General features: G+C 38.7%; 1 protein-coding gene across 2 annotated transcripts in view; it reads right to left on the minus strand.

Annotated features, from left to right (window-relative positions):
- Positions 1-3,696: 3,696 nt before the first annotated feature.
- The window catches only part of KHDRBS2 (KH RNA binding domain containing, signal transduction associated 2), a 602,985-nt gene continuing 580,522 nt past the window's right edge, over positions 3,697-26,159 (minus strand). The window contains exons 9-11 of one of the 2 annotated variants that reach the window (XR_012902558.1): positions 6,089-6,262; positions 4,114-4,165; positions 3,697-3,773 (exon numbers count right to left, since the gene is read on the minus strand). Coding sequence is in view for 1 of the 2 variants with exons in the window: in XM_014575134.3 (XP_014430620.1) it covers positions 6,165-6,262 (98 nt within the window). In the remaining variant the exon portion in view is untranslated. Of the gene's footprint in view, positions 3,774-4,113; positions 4,166-5,181; positions 6,263-26,159 lie in introns of those variants that run through there. The other variant, XM_014575134.3, reaches the window with a different exon arrangement.

Genomic DNA, 26,159 nt, shown 5'->3' on the forward strand with positions numbered 1-26,159 from the left:
TAATTCCAAGATCCTCAGCCCACGTGCTGTTCTGACTTGCCTTTGTGTTGCTGAAAAGGCTTTGGAAAGGGAAAGAAACTTTTGCCCCCTGTTGCAAAGTCACATTGTAGTAGATACTGCAGTTTCAAGGCTGCAACAACCACCATGACTCTGACATGTCCCCTCTGCATATAGGAAATTTTGTACAGTAGCAATTTCACTTGCCGAACTCTACTTTAGATGCTCAGTGCTTTGTCTCACATGCGGTATCAATGAGCAGTGTTGACCCCCAACTTCTACCACCATCAACTACAGATACAAACTTGTTCCATTGCCAGAACATTCACTGTATTGCTTTAGGTGAGGGCAGTATTTGTATTAAAAAGATAAGGTAAAGGGGTTGGGCAATATTTGTAGGAGGACTTGTATAAGGAGTTCCCCTTTATGCAAGTCACTCAGGGTATGTCTACACTACCCTCCTAGTTCAAACTAGGAGGGTAATGTAGGCATACCGCACTTGCAAATGAAGCCCGGGATTTGAATTTCCCGGGCTTCATTTGCATAAGCGGGGAGCCGCCATTTTTAAAACCCCGCTGGTTCGAACCCCATGCAGCGCGGCTACACGGGGCTCGAACTAGGTAGTTCAGAATAGGAAGCCTAGTCTGAACTACCTAGTTCGAGCCCCGTGTAGCCGCGCTGCATGGGGTTCGAACCAGCGGGGTTTTAAAAATGGCGGCTCCCCGCTTATGCAAATGAAAAAAATTGCCCTCATTTTTTGCTAGTTTCGGTACTGCTGTACTAGTTCATATTCAAGTGCATAGGGCGAATTGTTCCTGTATTATAGAAGGAATAGGACACAAACAATGAGAAATGTCTGATAATGTAAGTGACAGCATTATGGATATACTGAAATAAAAAACACCCAGATGCCCTCCAGAAACTAGCAGAGGGCACTAAGCTTCTTGAAGGTTCAGGTCCGAGATACCATATTGCCTGAGTTTCTGAATGTATTACTATGAAGATGTAAAAATTTCTCATTCTATTTCAGACTATAATGATGCAATTTGAGCCCTGATGGAAAGGATACCATTACATAAGCTTTTCTGATTTTCCATGTTAACATTGTTGCTTCTCTGGGGACATGATCAAACTTATCTCTAACTTCAATGGCGCAAAACTCAGGAGCCTGAATGCCTGGTGACAGAAATTCCTCTAAGAGGAGGGCACGGGTATGCAACTTTCCTGCAACCTTTACTTTATCAGGAACCTGAACACAATGGTGCAGCTCTCAAAGTGGTAAGTCCTGCCTTCGCAGGCCAGAAGATATTCTGATTCATCCCAGGAAGTAGGACTGATCATATAGTGCTCTGGACTGATTTTTAAAGCTGCCTCCCACCATTGGAATCATTCATCCCTCAAGATCAGCCATTTCTGTAGGCACAAAAGAGTGCAAATTGAACCTGTAGGAGTGAATCTGCTCCCACTGTAGTCTTGTATAACTGGTAATCACAGCTTTGCATCAATCCCACTGACTCTGTTCAAAGCAATTAATACTTGCTTATATTTACCCTACCCAAAGAGTTCCTAATCAATACAACAAAGATATATAACCAGAACAAGTTCTAGCTACTGCAGATCATGAAAGAAGAGCATTTTGGGGGAAAAAACCCAAGAGCTCTATGTTAAAAGAGAAAATCATAAAAAACAATGTTCAGATTTATATCATATAGATGGAGGAATACTTTTGCATAATTTTGTAAAATAAAAGTCTAGAGTGACATGGAATTTTTCATGTAACTAGTCAGAATAAAAATGCACTAATTTATTTCAACAATGAAATAATTTTGAACAAGAAGTCAAATTTGACAAATAGACTTCTAATGATTGTAATGGAATCTCTGTTCTTGCTTCTCTGAGTATTAACTATGCTTTGTTTTGGTGAACAAAACTACCTTGGTTTTATGAAGAAAATTAATTAAGGTTTGAATCCTGCTCTCTAAAACTTGCTTTTTTGCTGACTAGCACTTTGCAGTCAATAAAATTGAACAGCAAACCATCTACATATTTTTGGATGATGGCTGTTGATTTCAGAGCTGTAAAATCATGACTGACCTTAATGCACACTGGATTTTTAATATGGAATGCAGAGTAGCTTGTCACATAAGCTTTAAAGATGGATGACAATTAGACTGAACATAGCCCCATGTAACAGTTCATAAATTAGTTACAGGATTGATTCCTTATTAAGAAGATAAAATTTGCTGGCTGTAAAACACATTGGGAATGTTAGAAGAAATAGTCTGTGTGATTATAATGAATAAGAAAGGTATGTATACCTGTGATCTCATGGTACTTTTTCATATTTTCCTTCAAAGAAATAAACAAACTATTTGCATAAATATTTGTACCTACTGACTTATTCTATTTCCTTCCAAGTAACATAGTTTTTTTTAATCAAATAGAATATTATGCAAAAAAGCAATATCCTATGGATTTTATTTTGCAACTCTGTTACTCAGTATGAGTAATGGTTGCAAAATTGGGCTCTGAGACAGTAATATTAGATGAAACTGTGCTACTATGATATTGTATGTATTAGGCCACATATTCAAAAGGGCTATTCCAATTTGCCTCACATAAGGATCTGATCTATTGCTGAGAAATTTAGTTTGCACTATTTGGGCATGTATATCAGTTACATTGAGGCCTGATCTTTATACACAGTTTATGAATACATATTTTGATGAGGAATTTGATTTCTTTGCCATAATTGTTATGTGGTACAACCTACAGTATTCATGCAGTTGTATCAGTATAAAGATGCCTCATACCAGTATAGCCTACTCTCCTTCTGGTAGGAGAATAAGCAAACTAGTATAAGAACCTTTATATCAATATATCTCCCTCACACTAAAGGGTTGTATTGCTATAAAAGATAATTAAGGGACTACAATGTTTATGTGTGGGCATGCCCTTTGTGTTACACCACTCTGACATGATAAAAGGGCTTTAAAATGGATGCAATTAACCTTAATGACCACTTCTCGGGTTAATAAGTGTGCATAAGACTGAAACACTTTATTTCTTATTATAGAAAATATCCTGTGAAGTGTAATCTAGTAAAAAAGGCCAAATCTTGATTGATTTACTTGCATAAAAATTAAATGCAATTAATGCATTGAAACCAATAGGACAATTAATGTGGATTTCAGTGACCCAGATTTAATCCAAACTGTGAAACAGTTAGACAATAGTTCATCACCAATATACATATTATGTTGAAAGCCGTTGATGGGCACCTTATTTTTTGTAGTTTGTGTTTTGTGGGGTTAAAAGTAGCAAATAGTTTGACAAAATAAGATCTGATGCAGAATTTATCTGATGTCTCCAACACAGAGATATTTATTGTTAAGTGTAAACACTAAAAAGAAATCTGAAGCCCATTTAACTCTATTGTATTCAAAATATGTATTTGCCTTTTAAAAACATACTGCATAGAAATACAGAGAAAACCAATCATAACCAGGAAGTTGATGAATGCTATTTCAAAACTTGAATGCTATTTACTAATATCAGCTGTTATAAAGTACACTTGAATACTTCCTAAGTAAAAGAACTAACAGAAAAAAACTTTATATCTTTCCGCACACTTTCTATTTTATCATAGAAGTTAAGTGAATATTTTGAAAAACAATTTGTAAGCCAGTACCGTGTTTTCACAAGGCAGAGTAGATCAGATGACTTGTTTACTTCCAAAATGTACACATTGTTTTTCATAAAGACGAGCTCCTGTCCTTAAGGGAATAAATCAGAAAGTGTATCATGTTTATTTTAAAAACACTAGGTTATGGAAACGCCCTTTGCAGAGATCCCATATGCTGCTATTCATTTTTTTAGCAATCAAATAATTCTCTCATCATACAGGAAAGTATCACACAAAACAACAACAAATTCCTTCCTTGAAATTATATCATCACCAGCCTTTTATTTAAGTGAATCTAGTTGGAAAGAATTATTTTTGTTAAGCCTCTACTTTAAAATATTAATAAAAAGAAATGCAGAAGAAACATTTACAATTATTTCCACTGAGTAAAAAAGACTCAATTAAAAACAATCAGGCATGGCACAGCTTACCTGAACACTTCTCAGTACATCTGTTGCTTAGCTGTTCATTGCCTGTGAGTCCCTGAAATAGTGAGACAGAACAAACTCAGTATAATCAACAGGTAACCTACTGAATCCATTTTAACATTTTAGATTCAAACGACAGAACATATGCTCACGAACCAGTCAAAAAACTTAGCATGCAACTCCGGCTGCAAGAGATTTTGTTCACAAACTGAACAGCAATAGGCCTGTCTTTGTTCTCATCAAAAAAGTAAACCAATCACATTGACAAAAAGCCACCGTAAACAAAAAAACTGTATTGAAAAGATTAACAGTTTTGCCATCCCTAGCATCAAGTCTTCAGGTTTTTTTTCATCAAAATTTAGGTTATATATTTGTTGTTAGCAAGAGTTGCATTACTATTATTGTTAATTTTAGTTCTGTTTATTACCTTGAGGGTTATATATTGTAAAATAATTTTGTTGCCACTAGTTAATGTTAATTAGTTGTTTTAAGAGCCTATATACCTATTTGTTATGGTTTGGTAGGTTTACTTTTTTAACTATCAGTAACTTAATAACTGAGAATATTTAACATTACTGTTGCATACTCAAAATTACAGAGTTACTATTAGTGTTACCTGTTTAACGTTTAGTCATCCTTTGAGTCCTGCGACATATTTCCTTAATAATCATCAGCCATCAAGTCTGATAGTCTCAAAAGAAATATCAGCCCTCTAAACTGCCTTCAAGGGCGGTGATATTTAGCACTGAAAATTACAAATAAAGTTTTTGAAGTTGAATAGCAATAACTGGGCAGTGACACTGATGATTTGTTTGTCAAGACAAATTGTTATATACTATGCAAATGCAGTCAACGCACTCCTCTGAGTGAAAACAAGTATGTGAATCTATGCAATGCTTACATGTTGAATGGGATATTTAAATGTGCGGGGAAACTCAAAGGTTGAAGAACTAGCATTTAGACAGTCTAACAGTGGTAAGTGGTAATCTTACCTCTTTAAACTCCATTACATTCTCACGAGAGACATGCTAATACAAACAAGTCAATCAGAGTTTGTGTTTAGCAAGATCAAGCTTAGAGGATAGTTTAAAATCCATTTATTGTTCTAAAGCAATTTTTTCCATTAACATGTTATACATTAGTGTTTACTAACCATGATTCATGTAACAGTTTAGTTTGTTAACTTTTAAATTATTTAACAACCATAAGTTATTAATACAACTTTTAAAGTCTTACACAAAATTCTTAAAACAAGCTTGGGTTCATTTTTGTAATTTTTATATATAAAACATTTTAGGCATCTCTTGAAAAAGAAATAAAGCAGGCATTTAAAGCTAGAAAACAAGTAATTCCAAATTTAGTTTGTTACAAAAGGTTTCAGCTTTATTGACAAATTATGGTAAACATATTTGACAAAATTATGGTTTCCTATTTAGAGAAGCTTACACATGGAACTTTATGTGATTTTTTTAACAAATACAGGTTAAAACACTGAACAAATTCAGTTAGCTACATACATACAGTAGCTGCTTGTTTTCAACCCCATTAAAACAGCATTTAAAATTAAATTTACAAACTTAATATCAAACATTTTAATCTAACTAACATATATTAAAAAAGACAGGTTAAAACATCTTATCTACATCTTGATTACTGTCTGGTTCAAAAGAAAGAAAACATATTACAGTCTTCTAGCAACCCTAAACAAAAACTCAGCCTTAGCTAGTATGTAGAGAGACTCAAGATCTGTAACAGCATCATGCTTTCTTTTTTAAAATTACACACAACAATGAATAACAAACCAAGAGAACACCATCCTTCAAATGGTTTATAGACAATGCTTGCCAAAGTTTTTTTTAAGTCCGTGTTATAAAATAATACTAATGCCAATGTCACTCCAATGTTATAGGAAATACAAGTAGTACACAGGGTAATCATGAGCAGTAATCCCTAGGATAGAAAAGAAATGGACTATTACTTGTCTTGTTGCTGTTTATGTGGAGACCACAGGCTATTAATTGTCTTTGAGTTGAGGTCACAGATGAGGAGGACCTTCAATATCTACCATAGGGGTGTTCCCTGTAACCCCCTCGGGCTGACCTTGGAGGTGGTGCCTTTAGGCTGGAACGGGTTGTGGCCCATTCTTCTTGTGCTAAAAACAGAAGAAGAGAACATTTTTTGTAAAAGACTAAATCGGAAAGTGTAAAGATTTCAGTGATAATGACTGTCAAAGATCCAAAGGATGCTGATTTTGTGTTAAATATACACAGGCTGAGCGTGGTCTTGTTATCCATTGCTTTGTCCTTCCTAAAATCTTAAGAAGGTTTGACTGTGTGCTTATGCATTTTGCAGTATTGATTAGCATATCCCGTCCTTTCTCTTTCAGCAAAGCATAACTATGCAGTTGACTGGAAGTGTAGTCAGATCTGGAAAAAACATAGCATTAATCTAGCAGCTCAGAACTTATTTTATGCTGAGATTCTAAAATTCCAAGCTAAAGTATCAAAGGGAATAACATTTTCTGCCCATGATACATTAATAAGATCAGGGGTTGAAATGCATTTGATTTTCTGCTTTCATTTGGACCAGAAAGAGGGAAAGGAAATAATGGAAAGAACAATATCTGGAAATGAGGAAAGTGCATAAAGGGAAGGAGTTCTACAACTTAACTATTAGTTGTGTGGCAGCATTCCCATCAACTTCTGAGTGAGTTTTGTTTTCATGACAGTGAAGAACATTCAGAAAGAACTATGTTAATGGGCAAAACACTGGCAGACTGGTACAAGGATTGTGTTGGTCTATTATTGTAAATCATATGTGTATGAAAGATAACTTTCCTAAGGCAGCAGGCATAGAAATGATAGCCCAATAGAATAAAAAAAGAGGTATGCTTCAGTGGTTAAAAAAATGACCTAGGACTCCAAGCCCAGAGCTGTAATCACAAACCTTTCACTCAGCAATTCAGCCATGCTACATGTTGGCACCTGCTTGTGGTGGATATCTAGTGTAGGTACCTCCCAAGGAATGGGTATGGTGTTCAGATAAAATGGAGTAGCAAGTGATTTAAAGGTGTCATTCTTTAAAGGAGTGGAGAAACATTTACAGCAGAAGATTGACTGGGATCTGAATTGGAAAGGCAGACAGATCCATGAATGTATGGGAATGATCACAAAATAACTTGTTCTGTAACCTTTTATTTACCAGTTAGTCCCAGATATTTAAGGATGAAGTTGTGGCCTTCCTAAAACCACAGCCAGTGCCTCCTGTATTTTCTATGGTACAGCTGGACAAAAGACAGATTTTGTTGTCCCGGCCCTAGAGGTATAATTACCCAGCTCTTCCTGTTACCTGTGATGGAGGGGGTAATTCCTCCCACCAACTAACTTCAGATGACTTTTCCATGAAGCAAAATACTATTCTGGGGAGAAAGAAACCTTAGTAGAAATGGGATAGGTTTAGAAGATAAAATAAAAAAAGAAAAAGTTAAAAATTACTTAGAAAAGTTAGATGTCTGCAAGTCATCAGGGCCTGATGAAATGCATCCTAGACTACTCAAGGAACTGAGGAGGTATCTGAGCCTTTAGCCATCATGTCTGAAAAATCATGAAAGTCAGGAGAGATTCCAGAAGATTGGAAAAGGGAAAATATAGTGCCTATCTATAAAAAGGGAAATAAGAAAAATCGAGGAAACTACAGACCAGTAAATTTAACTTCTGTGCCAGGTAAGATAATGGAGCAAGTAATTACCGAATCCATCTGCAAACATCTGGAAAATAATAACATGATAGATAGCACCCAACATGGATTTGTAAAGAACAAATTATGTCAAACCAATTTGATTGTTTTCTTTGATAGGATATCAAGCCTTGGGGATAAGGTAGAAGAAGTGGACATAGTTTCCCTAGACTTTGGTAAGGCATTTGACCCAGTCTCACATGACCTTCTTATCAATAAACTAGGGAAATACAACCCAGATAGGGCTACTAAAAGGTGAGTGCATAACTGGCTGAATAACCATTCTGAGAGATAAGTTAGAAACTGTTTACAGTCATGCTTGAAGGGTGGAATTCCACAGAGGTCTGTTTTGGGACTGGTTCTGTTCAATATCTTCATCAATGATTTAAATGATGGCATAGATAGTACGCTTATTAAGTTTGCAGATGATACCAAGTTGGAAGGGGTTGCAAGTCCTTTGGAGGATAGGGTCAAAATTCAAAATGATCTGGAGAAACTAGAGAAATGGTTTGAGCTAAACAGGATGAAGTTTAATAAAAACAAGTGCAAATTGCTCCACTTAGGAAGGAACAATCAGTTTTACACATACAGAATGGGAAGTGGTTGTCGAGGAAGGAGTACTGCAGATCGAGATCTAGGGGTCATAGAGGAACACAATTTGAACATGAGTCAACAATGTGACACTGTTGAAAAAAAAGTGAACGTGATTCCAGGATACATTAACAGGAGTGCTGTGAGCAAGACATGAGAAGTCATTCTTCCACTCTACTCTGTGCTGATTAGGCCCCAGTTGGAGTATTGTGTCCAGTTCTGGGCATGACATTTCAAGGAAGATGTGGAGAAATTGGAGAAGATGCAGAGAAGAGCAACAAAAATGATGAATGGTCTAGAAAACATGAGAGAAGACTGAAAGAAATAGGCTTGTTTAGTTTAGAAAAGAGAAGACTGAAGGGGAACATGGTAGCAGTTTTCAAGCATCTAAAACGGTGTTGCAAGGAAGAGGGAGAACAATTGTTCTCCTTGGCTTCTGAGGATAGGACAAGAAGCAATGGGCTTAAATTGCAGCAAGGTATGTTTAGACTGGATATTAGGAAAAACGTCCTAACTGTCAGGGTGGTTAAATACTGGAATAAATTGCCTAGGGAGGTTATGGAATCTCCACCACCGGAGATATTTAAGAGCAGACTGGATAGACATCTCTCAGGGATGATTTAGATGGCAGGGAACTGGACTCAGTGACCTCTTGAGATTTCTTCCAGTTCTAGAATGCTATGATTAAAGGTGAAAACAGTCCCTTCTCTTCTAGTCTGGTGGCCAAGCTACCTTTGGCACTTCCCTTTTCTGTCAAGCTGGACAAAGGGTTTCATCACTTAAGTGCGGTGAGGGCATGACATCAAACAGTTCTAGAAACTTTACGTTTACAACTCTATTCTGTATGAGATACTGCAGTTTTCGCTTATAAGAAATATAACATTATCCTTCAAAGTAGGGATGTGATTGGTTAATTGATTAACCAGTTAACTGGCGGAGCTGGGGCAGCCTCCTCCCATCCTGATGCAGGCAGGGTGCTGCTCCACACCGGAGGGACCTGCTGTAGGAGGGAGGAATGTTTCAACCCAGTTGGAGTAGCCCTAGCCGTAGCGGGCCTGGCCCAGCAGGAGCTGTGCTCCACAGGCAGGGGTGTTCCAGCCTGGCCATAGCAGCCCTCATCAGTGGGGAGCCCAGCCTGTTCAGAGCAGCATATGGCGGACAACGGCACTCCAGTCCAGCTGGAGCAGCACCCACTTGCGGTAAGGGGTGCTCCAGTCCACTTCAGCACCCTCTCCCTGCCTGGGACCATTTAAGCTGTTAACTAATAAACAAAACATTTAACTGGTTAACTGATTAACTGGGATTTTATATCCCTACTTCAAAACACAATGTGGATAACGCAGATTTTTTACTAAGATCACTGTGCTGATACACTGTGAAGAATACTATCTGTTCTATTATAAATGTTAAATATTCTTGTGTTTGCTTTGGGGAAAAATTTGCACATTTGAACTTGCACCAGACAATGGATACCTGGAAAAAATGATGGATAGAAGTTTGACGGGAAAGTGAATGGTGGTTGCAAAGAAGTAAAAAGAAAAGATGGGTTGACATAATTAAGAAAAACCCTTGAAAGCTCCATAAAAAATGTGAGGAAATGGTAAATTGTGAAGAGCAGAGGAGTCAAAGAGCATAGGAGCATGGTAGTATAGTTTTAGAATTATTTACTGAGTGGTATCTTAAAATACATACCCTTTATTCTAGCCTAAATTGACATTATCGTTCTCCATTTACAAGGCAGTCAATGTAATGGTACAGATTGGACTATTCAATTTCATAAATTTTGATGGGGGAACAGTTAGATTTAAAATTTAACTATTGCCCATCTTTACATAAGTAAAATACTTTATTTTCATGTATCTTGTGAAATGTGTCTCCCTAAGAAGGCAACCATTTAAAATGGATTTCCTTGGTCAAGATTGACAGTGTACAAAGTAACAGGACGTTTACCTGATTCTTCTGTTGATTTGTCCTGCTAGCTGGCATTGGAGACCTACAGAGCACTACAGAGCTTGGGCCATGTCTATACTTACACACTGGATGTCTTCTGACAGTTGATTTAGTGGGGCTTGTTAAGACTTGCTAAATTGAACACTGAGGACCTCTCCCGTCAGCACCAGTACTCCCCATAGTTGCAAGGAGCAAGAGAAACCAACAGGAACATTGCTCCTGCCAATCTCACACTGTGAAGACGGCACCAAGCTCGGCTTAAGGTAGGCCGACTTCAGCTACATTATTTACCACTCTACTGCTGGGTAGACCACCCACTAGAATAAGGAGAAACTAGAGGAAGAATTGTACCTCAGAGGGCCAAGTATGAATCAAAATGTCTTCCAGGGCTACTCCTGGGGTAGTGCTGGAAGTCACAGTCTAGAATTTAGGAATTTAAAATGTATCTGAAATCAGTAGAGCTACTGGAATGATTTGGCTCCCAGATTGTGCCACTTTGTATGAGGATGAGAACAAAAACAAGACCTACACGTTTTTTCTTTTGCTCGAAAACTAAATCAGCTACAAAAAATTAGGAAAGTGTAAGAAATGTTTAATACAAAGCTTTTTTTAACCAGAAAATATATGGGATAAAATTATAAAAAGGAAGTATGATTCTGTTAAGTGTTTGAAATTTCAGTATTAATGAATCAATATATGAACTGTTGATTCATGTAACATATAATGCAACTTTCTTAAGAGGGCAACTCCACTGAAGTCAAGTGGGTTGTCTCACTTTCACCAGGGTTGAACAGATGTTCAACTTAATTCCTTTGCAAGACAGTTTACAGTCCCCTGGATGAGGAAATATATTTCTATTGTAAAGGAAAGGAAATGTATTCCTGTTTTCCAACTTTCATCGAAAAAAGATAACCATTAGAAATGTATAGGGTCTAATACTTTTATAACTGAACCACTACATACCTTCAATGCCATAAATTGTCCTAACTTCAGTTTTAAAAAGAAAAATAATTCCTGCAGTTCAGAAAGAGTGGTTTGTAGTCATCTGTCTTTTAAGGATGGCATGCAGAGCCCATTGTGGAAATCACTTGCTATCTTTTTAAATATGAAATAAGATTTCATAAAATATTCATCTCAGTAATATGAGACAACTATTATTGAGTTTTTATATTGCTAGGGACTACAAGCATTTCTGAAACACGAATCCAATCTCTCATAAAAAGTCAGGATACTGATTATTTTCACAGCTGATTAATCGGAACATCTAATCATGGCACAGATACTGCATTCATAAAGGTAAATTATATTTCAAAGGGCCCAGAAGGAGCAATAATATGTGAAACTATTTAGTTTGACCAAACTAAGCAATCTTGTTTTTATTTTTTAAAACATCCTTGACTTCTGTGGTTACTAAGTGAATAATTGGATCGCTCTAGAGCAAGTATGTAGGCCATGGAATTTGCAATGAAAGTATATTTCCTGAAGAAGAAAACACAAAAAGTATAGGAACAAAAGTGAAGATAAAAAAGATGCCTTCTTATGAAAAAGAAATACAATGTAAACATGGCTTTTGCTTTTGAAAAATACACCACTAAAGTATATCACATAATATATTATTCTTTCAGAAGGAATGGCTTAGAGTTGCATTCCATTTACCATGCATTCCTCCACCTGAAATATTCAGAATGTTCTTTTGTGGATTATCAAGGTTTTTATGGTTACACAAAACCAAAGTTTACTGTGGAAAGCTATCACCTGGAGGGCTACAGAAGCGGCAGACAATACGATATAAACCTAAATCCTCAGGTCTCTCACACCCTAAGGGGAATAGTTTCCCATATACTGAATTTAAAAGTGCAGACTCTACAGTTTATTTCATTATACCCTTTGAAAATGGTAGTTTGCTCTAACTGTGCTGCGGCTTCAATTACCCTTTGCTGAAGTGTGAGTGCTTTTCTAGGGAAGCCTTGGGGAGATGTAAGATTTAGATGAAAAAAAGGAGAAGCAATTTATTTATATAACTAAAAATGATAAAATGACAACAGGCACACTAGGTGTGCAATACAAAAACAAAATCATAACATTCCCTCACCTTAGGCTCTCTCCCTCATACAGAAGAGAAATCTACAGTCCTCAAGCCAGAGTTCAGAAAGTATAAACATCACATTGTATCACCCAGATGGCTAGTTTATTTTTGCTGGCAATTAGTGTTTCTAGAGCCACATTATCCTGCTTTTTGTACCCACATGAGATTTTTGGAGAAGAACAAAGTCCTAATTTGCAGACCACAGCTCTGTGCTCCATTCCAGGTTATATCTTCTCATGGCAACCAAGAGTTACTCTCCTGCCTTTTGCCTCCTCAAGGGAACATGGTCAATGTTTCACTAGTTCACATGAAGGGGAAACTCATCTCTATCCACAAATAGAGCAGGAGCTCAGGTAGGCTCTATATAACATTAAAATGAACAACGTCCATTTTTCTTGTTTTCTAGATCAAAATAATGAAATGTGGTGGTCACATCTTAGCTGTAGCCTATTGGCAATGCCAAGAGCAATACCAAGTAGCAGACCCAGAGTCATAACTGCTCTTAATATGCTCCCAGAGGCTTACAGGTCATCCCTAGGAAGTCAGATGCTACAGACAACCTTTCCATGCAAGTGACACAAGGAATCTAAAACTAGAAACCCAGATCTTCATCTTGGAAACCACCTGAGCTCCAGTAGTGGTTAGTTCTTTCTTTCTTCTAGAAAGAGCCAGACAGTAGGGCTATGTCTAGACTACATTCCTCTTTGGAAAGAGGAATGTAAATGAAGCAAATTGAAAGTGCAAATGAAGCACGGATTTAAATATCCCATGCTTCATTTGCATATTTGCGTCCGAGCGCTTTTTCAAAAAAGGGTTTTTCGAAAGTGAAAGCGCAGTCTAGATGGGGTTCTTTTGGAAAAAAAAAAACCTCCTTTTTTCAAAAGAACCCGTACTCCTGAAAAAGGAGTACGAGTTCTTTCAAAAATGGGTTTTTTTTTCATAAGAACCCCATCTAGACTGCACTTTCACTTTCGAAAAACCCTGTTTCAAAAAACTGCTGGGATGCGAATAGGGAAATGAAGCATGGGATATTTAAATCCGTGCTTCATTTGCACTTTCAATTTGCTTCATTTACATTCCTCTTTCAAAAGAGGAATGTAGTCCAGACGTGCCCTACGTGGTGACATTATACTAACTCACTGATCCATGTTATGTCAAAATATTACATAGTAACCTTCTCAAGCATTAGAACTTCAGCAGCAACGTTAGCAACTGCCTTGGGGATAAAAGCACGAGCCTCTCAGTTTAACTCTGGAACTGGAAATCTAGAACTTGAGAGCAGCAGGTAAACCATTTAATGGTTAGTGTTGCCAATGCAAAACTGTTCTCTTATAGATTGTAAGATAAGGACTGTCCGTTTCCTTATGGTTGTGCAGCACCTGGTGAAAAGGAACTCCTCTCTGATTGCACTATTCCCATAAAAATGAAATACATTTACCAGTGTCTTGTGTGTTGGAAGATAATTTTGCAGATGCCTGCATGAGAAGACCAGCATGGGTTTCCTGATGTGCAGCCTACATTTTCCCTTCTCCAAGCAGTACCCTTTTTAAATTTCCATTCCAAAAGGACTACTCACACTGAAAAGCATTAAGTATAGTAGTATCCTTAAGATGGAAACAAGATAGATTCTTCCACTATTCCCATTAGGTGGCAAGTCCACTACAGTTTTGCTGTGTATCAGTCATTTTATTTTATTTTATTTTTGAGTGAGGAAGAATCACCCTAAGTGTTTTGGCTCCTCTTTATGAATATGTGTCCTTCCACTCCATATCTCATTCAAGGGGTACATCTACACTGCATGCTTATTTCAAAATAAGCTATTCCAAAAGAGTTATTCCAAAATAATTCATTATGAAATAGCACGACTACATTGCAAGGAAGCCTTAAAATTAGTCCGATTCAGGCCTTCCCTAATGTAGTCATACTATCTTGATTGAGAGCCCCAAGAGGCACTGGCAAAGAATAACTTAGAATGGTGCTGGTGCAGTGCTATTTTGAAATAGCAGCAGTGGAGCATCTACACATGCCTTATTTTGAAATCAGTATTTCAGAAGAGGAGTTATTCCTCATGGAATGAGGTTTACAGAAATTAGAAGAAGCCACCTGTTATTTCAATATTATTTCAAAATAACAGAATTGCCGTGTAGACCTTTGCATTGTTATTTAGGAATAACGCTAGTTATTTTGAAATAACAGTGCAGTGTAGACACAACCTAGGATTCTTTTTCTATCTCCCATTCCTTTACTCCAACCCAAATGCCTTTCTTCTGCCCTTCAGAGACAACAGGTAAAGCTCACTGTAGTAAGGGCAGCACCTTTTCTCTCAATCAAATTAATCCACCAAGCAACACCACGAGCTTTGCATTTTCGTCATCATTATCTTCAGTTTACAGGTGGGGAATAGGAAACAGCTTTGCTATAAATCACAAAGTGAATTAGAAGGAGAGCTAGCATTAAAACTCACTCATTCCTGACTTCTGGTTCTGAACTCATTTTGCTAGACAATATTTCCTCTTGCAATGTCACCCCAACTGTTGTACTAAATGCGGAATACATTTTAATATCACACCTACATGAGCACTAAATGTGTTTCAGCAGCAGAGTTAATACAATGAGGTTTCTTTATTGTAGGTCACTGTGACTGTTTCATTTAATGGCTAGCAAGTCAATAGCTTTGTGTTTGCCATCAAGGAAGACAATAGGTATCAGATATTTTGTCGGTAAAATAGAATGTGATCACCAATCTAAGGATATGAAACATACACACTCAAATAATATCTGGGAATTAGCCCAGCCTCAAATGAATCAAACTCGTGATCTAATTTCAGTGCCTGCTCCTAAAAAATCTGGGGACTCACAAGAGGAGCTCACCATTTAGTCAGTAAGCAAGTGTGCAGTGTTCTTTCATGTGGGTCAGTTGCAAAATAACAAACATGGTCGGTCTATATGAAAAACACAACATACAATGCAGGTCTCATACAAAGACCACACAAAATACATCAGTTATAGTCTATCTACACTAAGTTTCAGGGAGCACTTGAAAGGCATATGTGGATGCAGAAGAGGGAGCTCTTTCAAAAGAAGAGGAAAGAGGAAAAAGCACTGGTGCCCTGGTGGCCACTTCGCCCATAGTAATCACAGCTTAAATGCGAGTATGGGCATGTCTAGACTACAGCCCTCTTTCGAAAGAGGGATGTAAATTAGACAGATCGAAATTGCAAATGAAGCCAGGATTTGAATTTCCTGTGCTTCATTTGCATAATGGTGGCCATGCGTTCTTTCAAAAAAGGTCTTTTTGAAAGTGAAACCGCCATCTAGGCGTGGTTCTTTTGGAAAAAAATGAGGAGTACAGGATCTTTCAAAAAAGGGTTTTTTCTCGAAAATCATGTCTAGATGGTGTTTTCACTTTTGAAAAGCCCTTTTTTGAAAGAACGCGTGGCCGCCATTATGCAAATGAAGCATGAAAAATTCAAATCCCAGCTTCATTTGCAATTTCAACCTGTCTAATTTATATCCCTCTTTCGAATGTGGGATGTAGTCTAGACATGCCCATAGTGTCCCATCAACGTGACTCTATCTTTCAAAAAAGCACATCGCTTTTTCATTGCGCTTTTGCTGTGTGGATGCTTTCTTTCTAAATAAGCTTTTCTGGAGATCTCTTCTGGAAAAGCTTCTTCCAAAAGAAGTTTGCTCTCTAGACATAGCCTCAGTGTTTTCATTTTATTTGTAGTATAGTTTATCTTTGAAATCTGTATAAAGAGACGGTATTAACGGTGGCTCACATTATCATTATATCTATGTTTTGAGACATGTGAAGCTGCTCTGATGGAAATACAATAGGGAAATTCTGTGTGTTGGAGTAATTCTCATCCACTTTCCTTTTGGATAGTAAGTGATTTTTAAAGCAACAGAGTATTTCTGACTGTTAACAAAAATAAGCTATGTTGGTATTTTCAAGGTCCCACAAGGAACCTCCAATTTAAATTATGGATTTCATTATTAAAAATAAAAATAATGCCTGTGAGAAACGATAAAATCTGCATATATCCAGGGATTAGTATCTAGAAATATCTGAATAATGCTGGTAAAATATTCTACTTGGATTACAGACCCAGCCACTGGCACAGATTTTATTTTGTTGGGCTGCATATCAGCGGTTGTTTTATATACAAGATAATACATCATTCCGTGCACAGTACTGCAGAGCTGCCTGAAAACCAATAGCCATATTCTGTAACTGATAGGAGCCTGGTGTTGGATAAGCTCAGGGAGAGATTGTCCCTCAAAAAATACAGTGTGCTCAATCAAGTTAATCTCCAAGCACCCCCACAAGCTATGCATTTTTTCCAGCATTATCTTCAGCATCCCTCCAGTGCACGGTGTGCCTCTGGATGGGGCAGCCAATGTGCCAAGCTAGCTCTGCTGGATATAATCATGGCCATGGTCTCTCAGACCTCTTATCTCATTGAGAATAAATCAGGCACTAGTGCAGCAGTACTTACATCCTCTAGATTCACATGTGGATTGTGTTTGCGCCTGGTCCTGGCCTGGGTGGCTACATATGGGGGAAATGCTTTTGCAGTCTTGCCAGGGCAGGCTGTATCTGAGCCTCCAGAATAGGTCATTCTAATTCATGAAGGTCATTTCTTCTTCTTATAATAGCATGACAGCACAACTGAAAATGAGACCCTTTTTGTGATTTCTTTCTTTACTGTAATTAAAATGCAAACATGGCTTTGCCTAGTTACTATTAGGTTCACTTTTATACAGAAAAATGCTAAAAACAATATGTTATCAAATAGGGAGCACAGAAGCAGAATGCTGAAGTGACTTATTTTTCCCACAGCTTTCACATACTCACCTAACTGCATCCCTGATCGGTTCTCTTTTTAAAATCTTCTTTTCTATGGGAGCTCATGAATGCCTCTTTCCCAGAAATAGCATGAGCTTTAGTTAAACACTACAGGACATGAAATCTGGATTTGAATCCAGATTTACTAGAATCTAAGGGTATGTCTACTCTGCAGAGTTTTTTTGGAAAAATGGCCATTTTTCCAAAAAAACTCCAGTTACATCCACACTCCAAATGCATTCTTTTGAAAAAAAATTGAAAAAACAGAGGGGGTTTTCTGATATTGGTAAACCTCTTTCTCAGAGGAAAAAGCCTTTTCTCAAAAGAGCTCTTCTGGAAAAAGGTGTGTGTGGACAGGGAAGAGGGAGTTCTTTCGAAAGAAGAGGAAAGAGGAACAAGCACAGGTGCCCTGGTGGCTAACCCATCCATAGTAATCACAACTTAAATGCAAGATAATGTCCACACTGAATAGATACTACAAGAAAGCAGATCACTTTTTGATGCACTTTGGCAATGTGGATGCTCTGTTTCAGAAGAAGTTTTTTGGAAGATCTCTTCCGGAAAAGCTTAGTCTGAAAGAAGCCTGTAGTCTAGACATAGCCTAGGGGTTTGATCCTAGTCCTTTTACATGTGTTCTGGTATATAGTATATTCCAGAATGAGGAACTAATTTGACTAGAAGACCAAATGGCATTCAGAGAGAGGCTAATATGATCTTCACAACAGAATCTCAAAGGTAAAGAGTCTGAAAAAGGAATGTGAGCAAAGAGCCATAGAACACTTGGGGATATGTTTTGAGGATCACAAGGAGATAAGATGCTATTGAAGGACAGTGTGGAAGTATATATTGGAGGGAGTGAATAGAAAATTTACAGAGCAGAGGCTCTGGAAGAGAAAGAGCTAGTCAGAGATATTGCAATGAAGGAGAGGGATAGAAGAGTGAAAGTGAAATCTTTCTACAGTACAGATAAACTGGAGTTGTATCTAAACTTCTGAATGTTCATGTTACCACTATACCTGTGTGCTCTAAAATTATTGAGGTTTGCACATCAACAAACTACCTAAACCAGAGAGAACTTGTGTAGCAAGCTATTATTACTTTCCAAATGTATCACTTTTCTCTTGTGATTAAGATGGAGATGTCAGTTGTAACTCTACAGTTAAGATTGCATAGAGATTTACAGAATTTTCATTTGCTACTCTGCAGTAAATTTTCCAACTTTAATACCCGTACAAAAGAGATTATAACTGAATTTATGGTATATGTTTCATGCAGTATAGAGGAAGAATCTGCCCGTTTAAAAATATTTAAAATCCATAATTTTTTAAATATAATGTTTCTTAAAACAAAAAGCAAACAAGAAAAACCCCAAAGAATCTCATGGCACTTAAAGACTAACACATTTATTTGGCATAAAATTTTGTAGGCTGGAACCCATTTTGTCAGATGTATGAAGTCAGCTCCAGCCAACCAAAGCTTGTACCAAATAAATATGTTAGTCTTTAAGGTGCCACAGGACTCTTTGTTTTCCCTGAAACAGACTAGCATGGCTACCTCTCAAAAAAGAATCTTTTGCTCTCTAGACTATAACTTATATTACATATTGCAAAGTAACTGAAACTGACAGACACAAGATTACCAAAATGCTTCCACGTTTTGCTGCTGTTCTTTCTATATCCTGTGCCATTCCCTTCTCCCAAACATACTAACTCTTCTTCTCCATGGCTGTGTCTACACTGGGCCACTTATTCCAGAAAATCAGCCGCTTTTCCGGAATAAGCTGCGAGCTGTCTACACTGGGCCTTGAATTTCCGGAAAAGCAACGACGCTCAACTGTACAAAATCAGCCGCTATTCCAGAAAAACTATTCTGCTCCCGCTTGGGCATAAGTCCTTATTCCGGAACACTGTTCCGGAAAAGGGCCAGTGTAGACAGCCCAGTAGTCTTTTCCGGAAAAAAGCCCCGATCGCGAAAATGGCAATCGGGGCTCTTTTCCGGAAAAGCACGTCTACATTGGCCACAGACACTTTTCCGGAAAAAGGGTTTTTCAGGAAAAGCAGCCTGCCAATGTAGACGCTCCTTTTCCGGAAAAACTGAAAACGGAATAGTACTCCGTTTTAAGCAGTTCCGGAAATTCATGCCAGTGTAGACACAGCCCATCTGCTTCCTTAGTTTCCTAGCTATAATGATGGTTACCCCCCTGTCCCTTAATGCCTTTCCTTTCATATCGCTGATCCAAACTTCTTGAGACAAGTTAAGCTACAGAAGTGTAAATCCTAGTCTCATGGACCTGGTCAGATTTGTTGAACTAGGTTCCCCACATGGGTGTGGGTGTGTGTTGGGAGGGGGTGCTAAAGGAGAATTGGTCTGCACAGCAGAGTAATAAGCTCTACTTTTCAGATGACTTTGCCTGGAATGTATCCCTATTTCCTGAACAGGTGAAGAGCTGGGATTAGACTGAGAGCCCAAGAACAGGACACTTCCAGGAAATATTTCCTGATAAGGGAAGCTTGTTGCTAAACTACAGCATCTTTTCCATCTGGGAAACCTCAAGATTTAACAGATAAGAGCCTTGGTCCAACAGATTGTAAAAGATTGATCAAGGGGGGGATTCTACTCCTGTAGGTTTTGATTTTCAAAGAATATTGGGGGGGAAGAATATCACAGATAAATGTTGTGGCAAGGTCCTCGCTCAGGCCATTCGCCCTGGAACACCTTCTTTGTCCACAAATCAGCCGGAGACCCTTCTGCAGTCATCCGTGTCTTTTATCGTCAGTGCCAATTCCCCACCACTTTCTATTTGCAGAGTTTGGTTTTCTAGCAACTAACTCAGCCAGCCTCTCCTCCTGGTTTGGATGCGCACTCCAGCTCCTTGCTGCTCCCTTTGCTCCACTCCCTTCACATCCCCCTCTGGCTGCCTTATATAGCCCTCTGGCTAATGAGGCCCACAGCTGCTTCCATTAGCCCTGCTGGCTTGGGCTTGCTCAGCTGTCTCCAATTGGTCTTTTCAGCCTTGCTGTAGTGGCAGAGCTCTGGCTTAGCCAGCAGTCTGTCACATACCTCCCCTGTTACGAACTGCCAGATTCGGGCCTGCCCGGCCCCTCTCGGGCCCCTACCCTGACACCTCAGTGCCTTCTACAGCTGAGTGCACAGGGCAGCCTGCCAGTCCTTACAACTCTCTAACCGTGGGAGTGGCTTACCCCCTTTTCCTTGAGGAGCTGCCCCTGTCTCTTGGCTGGGTGATCCATGGGGACCCTGCTCTGGAGTTCCACCTCCCTGGGCCACTCTGGTCCTTGATAAGGAGGTCCCTTTGGGATGAATCCCCACTTGTGCCCAAGCACTCCCTTGGGGCTTTCTTGGGAGGCTCCTTCATTTCCTCCCCACAAAAATTACAGTGGGCCTGGCCCATAAAATTCAGGCTTTTTCCATAGGTCTGCACTCTAAATGCACCCCGTTGGGACCTTTCCTCAGATACCACTTCCACCTGCGTTGGGGAGTGAGGGTCCCACCCCACTACCATCTGTGCCTCAGTTTCCCTCATCTCCCCAAGTACGGTTGATGTCTCCTTTTCTGGGGAGTGATCCAATTGCACCTCCTCTTCTTGGGAAGGGCTAAGGCTACCCATTACCCCCAGGCACAGATTCCACCTGTCTCCATGGGGTTAGGACACTGCCCTGCTATGTGCCCTAGTTCCCCACATCCATAGCACAATGTCTACACTTCTGTCTCCCTCTGGGGAAATCTCTTGCCTTTACCCTAGGCTCTGCTCTCACTCTCTGTGGCAGGCTGGTCCAAGTCCTGACCTACCACCACAGGGTACAGTAGCTGGTCCACTACCCCCACCCACTTCCACTGGAATCTGCCCCTCACTGCCAGCAGCACCTGTGCTACTAGGTAGGACCTCTTGTCCCCATAGATGCATTCTAGAATCATCTATGCTTCAGGGACCATCCAGGGTGGCCTCACCAGTTCCTTCCACACTAGCGAGTGGGATGATGCAGAGTCCATTAACCCTTCCCAGGTCTTTCTTCCCACCTGCATCAGGACAGTGGGCACACTCTTCCTCTTACCAGGTACTTCCACCTGAGTCAACTCACAGAACCCAGAGTACCCACAATCCATATTGTCCAGGCAGTCCTGCTTCCTATGCTCTGCCCTCCTGCATTGTCAGCAGATCATTATGCCAGCCCCTACAGGTGCTCTTCAGGGAGTTTCCTTCTTTTCTGGGCCTTTCCAGAAAGGGACTCTTACAGCTTCCTCCATTTCCATGTCCCTGTAGGGTCGGCCTTCTCTCCAGGGAACCTCTGCCTTGGTGTCAGACTGTGTCAGGCTGGTGGCGCATGACCCACATGTGGATATTCTCTGAAAGGGCTTGCAGCAACTGCCCGAGTACAAGTGAGTCCATTATTTCTTGCACTGTCTGTGTCTCTGGCCTCAGCCAGTAGTTGCCCAGTCTATTAACTGTCAATATCACCAGCTGCCAGCATCCTTGGTTTGTGATCATTTGACAATTAAGTATTAATATTTTGGCACTAATAATGACAATTTACATTTATCCATTGTGTTCATTGGTTTTTGAATAAGCTTCCTGTATCTATTAGCTGCATTGTTTTTATTTATTATCAGCTCAGACAAATGGTTAGGGATAATTTTGTGGTTAGCTCTTAGTATACTAGGTAGTATAGGTATATTTTAGACCTATTGTTTCATTTCCTGACTTTTATTCAGAAATTTGATTTTTGTTTTGTTGAATGGTCTACTTGAAAAGAAGCCTTAGTTTCTTTATATTAATCCTTAGGATTTTATGAATCATGTCCCATTATTAGCTGCTATAGCGCAATCCTCAAATTTATCTACATGCTTGAGTATCTTTGAGGATCTCGGACAAAGTATATACTCCCATAGCAAAGAGAAAAGTATTTAAATAAAATTATTGCTTTTAATTTTCAATTCAGTACCAAAGGAAACATAGGAGCATAGAACTTGCCACAAAGAATCAGATGCGTGGTCCTTCAAGTCCAGCATCCTGCTTCCAGCAGTGGCCAGGACCAGAAAGTTCAGGGTATTAGATATTTGCTGTTGCGAGTCTCTTTTTATTATACATATAGGAGAAGTTCTTATTTACTTTTAATAGAGCATTTCAAAATTTTGTCATGGAATTTTCCAGAATCATGGCTAACCTTTTCACAAACGCTAAAGGTAATCAAATATAAGTGATTCAGACAGATTGTTTTAAGACGCATTAAAACTGTATTACAATAAAAGGAACAAGTATTAACTGCACCTAATTTGCATATGAAGATGCAATTTTCTAATTAAAATTACACTTCTATTCATTGCTAATTACCAGCAATAATGGAGACCTGAGCTGGCTTTTTTTTTTTTTTTTATCTTCTCAATATTGCTTGCTCAGTTTTGGGTACTGATTTATCCTTCCATGGTCAATTACTGTAGAACAGGAGGTCTGGAAGAGATAAAATTAAACTCTGGTGTTTAGACAGTTAAAAAGTATATGATAGTAATTAAGATATTGGTTTAATTTGATTGTATGCTGTATTGTAGCCGTGTTGGTCCCAGGATAGTTGAATGACTTAGTGGGTGAGGTAATATCTTTTATTGGAACAATTATTGTTGTTGAGAAATACAAGCTTTTGAGTTTACACAGAATTCCATCCAAATGCTCTGGGAGAACCTATCTCAATACAGAAATAAAACTCGACTGCATACCCTTAGATATTCCCTTCCATCCCACATTTGAACCCAAATGGAATATTATGAAATAACTAAAAAACATTCTCGATTAGGGACATAAAAGTTTAACTGGCTAATTGGTAACCAGTTGGCTCTGGAGCAACTCCCTGCTTGCCAGGGGCACCTCTGTCCCCGGGGAGTCCGGCCTGCTGAGGACGGGTGCTGCTCTCGTCTGAGACGGTCTCTGTCTGCTGCGGGTCAAGGTACCCCACAGGCAGGGGTTGCTCCTGGTGTCTGGAGGAGCCTCTATCGTTGGGGAGCCTGAGCCACCATGGACAAGAACTGCTCCTGTAGGGGCTGGATGCTGGGAGCTGGTGGGGCCTGGGAACTGGCAGCCAGCCCCACACGGGGGCTGCTCCAGCCAACCTGGAGTAGTCCTCTACCCTAAGCTTGCTCAGCCAGTTAACCAATTAAATGTTAGTTTAGCCCTATTAAACATTAGGTTAGCCTAACGTTTAACCAGTTAACTGATTTACTGGGATTGTACTTCACTATACTCAATTGGCATCTCATCCTGAAAGAAATCTTTCCTGAACCCCCTCTTCTTTGCCTTCCAACAACCCCCCAATCTTCCATTTTATCATCAGAATCAAGAGCCTCACAGACCAGGAAACACCAACTCAAAATGGCCCCAGACCTTGCCAGAACAACAGAATAAAACCTTGCAGACTTATCTCCAATTCTGCAATGATGGACACTTGCACAACAAATCTTTCAAGATCCAAGATTCCTAGACATGCCTATCACAGCTTGTGGTGTACTTCACAGTAGGAAAAATTATTCATTACCATTTTGGCAATTGTAGTTAAAGAACTCAGAACAGGAAATATTTTTTTAAACATCAAAGGTTTTGTCTGTGGATCAGTTGCAAACAGGAATAAAAAAAGTGAATAAAGTATTCACTGCAAATACTGAGAAAAGGCTGGATTTGGGTGATGTTATATGCATTGAAACTCCAGTTTTTATTCATAAGTAACTTCCTTTGTTGTGTTAAAACTTTTTTTTTTTTACAGATGTTACATAAGAATGGTTCATTAAAACATAAAATTAAGTTTGACTGTCATCTAGAACTTGTAAAGATTTCAGACCTGTATAAATAGCGGGAAATCTGTCATTAACAATATGACACATCTGGTAAACTAATCTAAAATATGTTGTAGCATGTTGTTACCGTATTTTAATGTCAGTAATCATAATTGTCCTATAGGAAATGATAGGCTACAACATTAGCTGTGTTATTTTGAGATAAGTATGGTCGCAACAGTCTGGGTGTGGTTTCCCCTACACCTTATTTCCAGAAGAAATGAGCTTTCTATTAATGTGAGCTGATGCAATGTGATATGTTCAATGATACTGTTTTCATGCCTGAAATAATGTAGAGGTGTTATCATTATATATACCACCCTATTATGGAGGCATTTTTCTTAGTTTCTCAAATTGTACAATTCCAGCATTAAATTACATGATGTGAAATACTACATATGATAAGAATGGTTGGCATGATTAACTTATTTTTACACAGTCATATAAAAGCAATGTATAATTCAGGAATAATAGGAGAAATAGAAAGACCTTAGATAAATTAAAAGTATTCTCTTTTCTTGCGATACATATATTTATGCTGTACTAGCACAATACATGTAAGTGCAAGTGGTTTGAGATATACATTAAATACAAAGGATATGACAGGTTGAAACACAGAACTTTCCAAAGAATTATAACTTAATTAAAACAGGACTTTGACAAAATGACACTAACTTTAATATCATCCTGGAGTAGACATTATATCTGAATTGAAAATGCTCTTACATTTCATAGAGTTTAAAAATCATAACCTTACAAGAAATTACAAATCTCATGTGGACGGTATATTTGCATTGGCGACAGCTAAAGTGATGCCGGGAATGAAAGGATTTGAGGGAAATCTGTAGGAAATCAAGGAAACTATCTAATATTATGAGACACAACAGAAATTTTGAATCTGTTTTTTCTAAATCATTCATTTTTTCTAAATCATTCAAGGCTACTTTTTTCAAAAAAAACCCCCTGCAGTCTAGACACAGCCATAATGTCCTGGGCACTGACTTTTCAGATTCCTATCCAGGACTGTCAAACAGCTAACGAAACTATCCCCAGAGAACACAGCCCAAATTTTCTAATGAGTCCACCTTGAGAGAGAGAACTCTGGGCTATAAATCAGTGTTTATGCAGTTCAGACATAATCAGTAAGGTTCAAAGGCACAGGATGTACCTCCATAGCATGTTTCAGTGCTTTTATTTTTAAAGCTACCCTTTAACCTAGGACAAAATAACAAGAATCACAAAGGGAAAGAAAGGAGGAGCACAGGTTGCAGAACTTTTCCCAGTGCATCATGACAGTCTTTGGTATAGTTATTCTGGTTATTCTTCTCCATTTTAAGCCATATATTTTACAGTACTATGATTATAACAGAACAAGGCATTAACTTCATAGTTTTGCCAGACACCTTCCTGAGGGGCAAGAGTAGTAGAGGGGATAATGTAAAATTATGCAGTTATGGAAAGCAAGGGGTACACATGGAAACAACATTTATTCATAAATTAATTCACTTGCATGAAGTTCATTATCAAAAATAAACACCTGTATAAAGGTAAAAAGACACCGTCTCCTTGGTTTATGCTCCCAAATCTAGGATCCATTCCTCAAATGCTGAGCACCTCCAGCTGGGTAATGCGTGGGAGGTGAAAACACTCAGTATTTTGTGGTTTAAGCCATTAATTTATACCAGCATATCAAACCTTATCTAATTATCCATTTTGATGCCCTGGATAGGAAAGCAAGTACTATCACCCTCATTTTACAGATGAGGGAATGGCCATAGAGTGTTGTAAGTCACTTGCCCAAGTCTGCAGAGAGTCAGTGTTAAGAGCTGGTTAAGAACTCAGAAGTAGCTGCCTCTCCATCCTGGGCTCACATGATACTTCTTTGAGTTACTCAACCTTTTAGCTCAGTGGTACCCAAATGCTTCTTGTTGTGCCCACCCCTTACTAGTAATGGAATCTGTCCATTGTTCCTCTCCATTAAAGCACAGTTAGCCCAACAGA

This window comes from Pelodiscus sinensis, chromosome 3 (genome assembly GCF_049634645.1).
Source record: "Pelodiscus sinensis isolate JC-2024 chromosome 3, ASM4963464v1, whole genome shotgun sequence".
Classification (NCBI taxonomy): domain Eukaryota; kingdom Metazoa; phylum Chordata; order Testudines; family Trionychidae; genus Pelodiscus; species Pelodiscus sinensis.